The sequence below is a fragment of the Hibiscus syriacus genome, unplaced genomic scaffold (genome assembly GCF_006381635.1).
Source record: "Hibiscus syriacus cultivar Baekdansim isolate YM2019G1 unplaced genomic scaffold, ASM638163v2 tig00111837_pilon, whole genome shotgun sequence".
NCBI classification, from domain to species: Eukaryota; Viridiplantae; Streptophyta; class Magnoliopsida; order Malvales; family Malvaceae; genus Hibiscus; species Hibiscus syriacus.
The window spans coordinates 8,519,314-8,522,573 of record NW_024063194.1 but is presented as its reverse complement, the minus strand read 5'-3'; the positions used below and the strand labels follow the sequence as shown (position 1 = coordinate 8,522,573).

The 3,260-nt window shown below is 42.5% G+C and overlaps 1 protein-coding gene across 1 annotated transcript; it reads right to left on the bottom strand.

Annotated features, from left to right (window-relative positions):
* Window positions 1–1,726: 1,726 nt before the first annotated feature.
* Window positions 1,727–2,197, bottom strand: LOC120171812. The gene has a single exon (XM_039179456.1). The coding sequence runs from the start codon at window positions 2,195–2,197 to the stop codon at window positions 1,727–1,729; it is 471 nt and encodes a 156-aa protein (XP_039035387.1).
* Between the last annotated feature and the right edge of the window lie 1,063 nt (window positions 2,198–3,260).

Below are 3,260 nucleotides of genomic sequence, written 5' to 3'. Positions count from 1 at the left end.
AGGATTTTCTGCCACCAGGGGTTCAACAAATTGTGGGGATTTCGGGTGATGAGTGAATTGGAGTTTGGCTTCTCGATCTGCATCGGACGATATAACATGGACGGGATCAGGGTCAGTGGGATCCTCAGCTTCAGTGGGCTCTTCTGCTTCAGTGGGCTGGGACTTTCTTCACTGTGCGATTGATGAGCGTCGGCAATGGCAGGGCGAGGTACTTCTGCAGATGCCTCGGTATCCTCATTTGGTGGCACTAGTGTTGCAGGGAAGTCTGGGACGGTGAAGTTTGTATGTGGGAGAAACTCTAAGAAGGTGTTGGTGAAAAATTCATCTTGGCGCTTAGCGTAGGCAAAATATGTCATTAGTTTGTCGCACAGCCGCCCGACGTGCTCTTAAGTGCGCTGAATAGCCTGCTCAAAGGCATCTGAGTTTGCCCTGGCATGTGGAGATGGTGAAACACGAGATGTGATCGCCTCCTTTTCTTTTCCTTTTACGTCCTTCAGCCCCAACAACATAGGGATTTTTGCCATTGTAATTCCAGCAATACCGGTAAAATCTCGTCGAACTGCTCCTCAGGAACTTTCTTTTTATGGCATAAAGCAGTGATGAGATTAGGAAATACTAGGGCACTTACAGATCACTTCAGGCATAAATGGGCTTTCTCTACAATGATTTTCCCCATATCAATGGGGCACCTGAATATGATGGAGTGTAGTAAAAGCATCCGCTGGAAAGACACGGTGGTGTTGTGGGAAGTAGGCAAAAGTTTGTGCTTCATAAAATGGTTCAACAACTTCACTTGCGGGAGCAGCTTCTCCCGGTCCACGGTCCTGCGACTTAGTTGTTGGCCGTTCCATTGGGTGTCGGGAAGATAGAGGTCTTCCATAATGCCTTGGTATGTTTCGTTATTTGCATCTTACGCAAAAGTGGTATGGCGGTCTTCCAGAACCTGCAATTTGAAGTAGCGATTAATAGCAGTAGGAGTGAATTGAATAAAAATGCCACGAACTACAACGGCATATTGGTTTGGCTCGGAGATGTTTGAGTAAAACTCCTTCACAATCGATGCGTTGATAGTGGTCGGATGCTTGGAAAATTTATGTCACTTGTACTTGTTAACCACATTGAGCACTTCACTTCCGAAGGTGGTATCCTTCTCCTCGAAGAAGACAAATCCCAACTCAAAAAAGACTCGCCGGTTTTTAATGGTTTAGAACCGGTCCTTGATAGCATCGTCCACAAAATATGGTGGTGCAGAAGAAGAGGGTCGTGATCGGACCATTGTTCAAAGAGAAAACAAAGAAAAGTTGAAAAAGCTTAGAGCTTTTTGGCGGTTATGGTGGTTTCGGCAAAGGAGGAAAGAAGAAGATGAAAGAGAAAGAAGAAAAAGTTAAAGTGAAGCAAAATAAGAAGATAAGAACAAAATAGCGATTTTGTAGGGCATAAAAAAGTGAAATGGTAGGGTCTAGGCGAGAAGAAAACAAAAAGAAAGAGTAACAATTTTAATCCTAAGTAAGAGTGAAAAGTGAAAAAGTTTCCCTCCTTTTACTATTCAAGTTTGCCGCCATAATTTTCACAAGCTTCCACCATACACCTCACGTGCTAGCCATGTGGAATACCCCTTGCAACAAAAATAAAATAAAATCAATTAATTAAAAATAAGAAAGACTACAATAATGGCAAAGTAAAAATTATTTATGCACCGAAGTAAATTTAAAATGTCATGGCATCCTTAAGATGCTGGACCAATATCGACGTCATGCAAGAGAAGCTCCAACTTGTCACGCAATTGTGGGACTCCTTGGTAAGCCTTTAGGCGCTGGCCATTAACTTTAAAGATAGACCCATCTTCCATGTTCTTAATATCAACAGGGTCGTACGGGTAAACATGGTAGACTTCAAATGGTCCCGACCACCGTGACTTTAATTTGCCTGGGAAGAGTTTGAGCCTAGAGTTAAACAGTAGTACTTTCTGTCCCTCATGAAAATGTCGTGGAAAAAGCATTTTGTCGTGCCACTTTTTGGTATTCTCTTTATAGAGCTTGGCATTTTCATATGCTTGCGCTCGAAACTCCTCTATTTCATTTAGATCAAGCATTCGCTTTTCCCGAGCAAGTTGCTCATCAAAGTTAAGCTTCTTTATCGCCCAGTATGCCTTGTGTTCTAGCTTAACTGGAAGGTGACAAGCTTTTCCATATACCATCTTGAAGGGCGACATTCTCAAAGGTGTTTTGAATGCCGTCCGGTATGCCCAAAGTGCTTCATCGAGTCTTGGGGACCAGTCTTTCCTTCGAGGGTTCACCACCTTCTCCATGATTTGCTTGATTTCACGGTTGGACACTTCAGCTTGCCGATTTATTTGCGGGTGATATGTTGTGGCAATCTTATGTCGCACTCTGTATTTCTGTAATGCCTTGGCGATTAGCTTGTTATCAAAGTGGGTGCCTTCATCGCTGATAATGGCTCGTGGTACTCTAAATCGAGTGAAGATGTTCTTGTGAAGAAACTTGAGCACCGTCTTTGAGTCATTCCTTGGTGTGGCAATTGCTTTAACCCACTTAGACACATAGTCCACCGCAAACAATATGTATAAATCTCCAAAGGAAGATGGGAATGGTCCCATGAAATTAATGCCCCAAACATTGAATAACTCAATCTCCAAAATATTTTGCAGTGCCATTTCGTGACGTCTGGAAATGTTTCCAGTGCGCTAGCATCTGTCACATGCTTTACAAAATGCATGGGAATCCTTAAATAGTGATGACCAGTAGAAGCCTGATTAGAGGACCTTTACAACAGTCCTCGCACCACCAAAATGCCCTCCACAGGGTGCTATGTGGCAACAGTTCTCTTTTTGCCCTGCCTATTCAGTTCATAAGGAAAAACACCACTAACAAGAAAATTAACAAGATCAGCGTACTACGGAATTGCCGTGGCATATAAAATTTTCTCATCAGGGAATTCTTCTTTAATATCAATGATTTCAAGGCATTCTAAAATGTTTTCTAGCCTAGATAAATGGTCTACAACCTGGTTTCAGTACCTTTCCTATAAATGACCTCTAAGTCGAACTCTTGCAGCAGTAATATCCACCTAATAAGTCTAGGCTTGGCATCTTTCTTGTTCACTAAGCAGAATGGTCAGTGTGAACTATGACTTTGGTGTCTATCAAGTATGGCCTAAACTTGTCAAATGCAAATACCACGGAAAGTAATTCTTTCTCAGTGGTAGTGTAATTCATTTGTGCCTCATTTAAGGTACGGCTA

Bases quoted from the DNA above. Each gene is read 5' to 3' on its own strand.
- LOC120171812 (XM_039179456.1), bottom strand. From the start codon at position 2,197: ATGGTATATGGAAAAGCTTGTCACCTTCCAGTTAAGCTAGAACACAAG.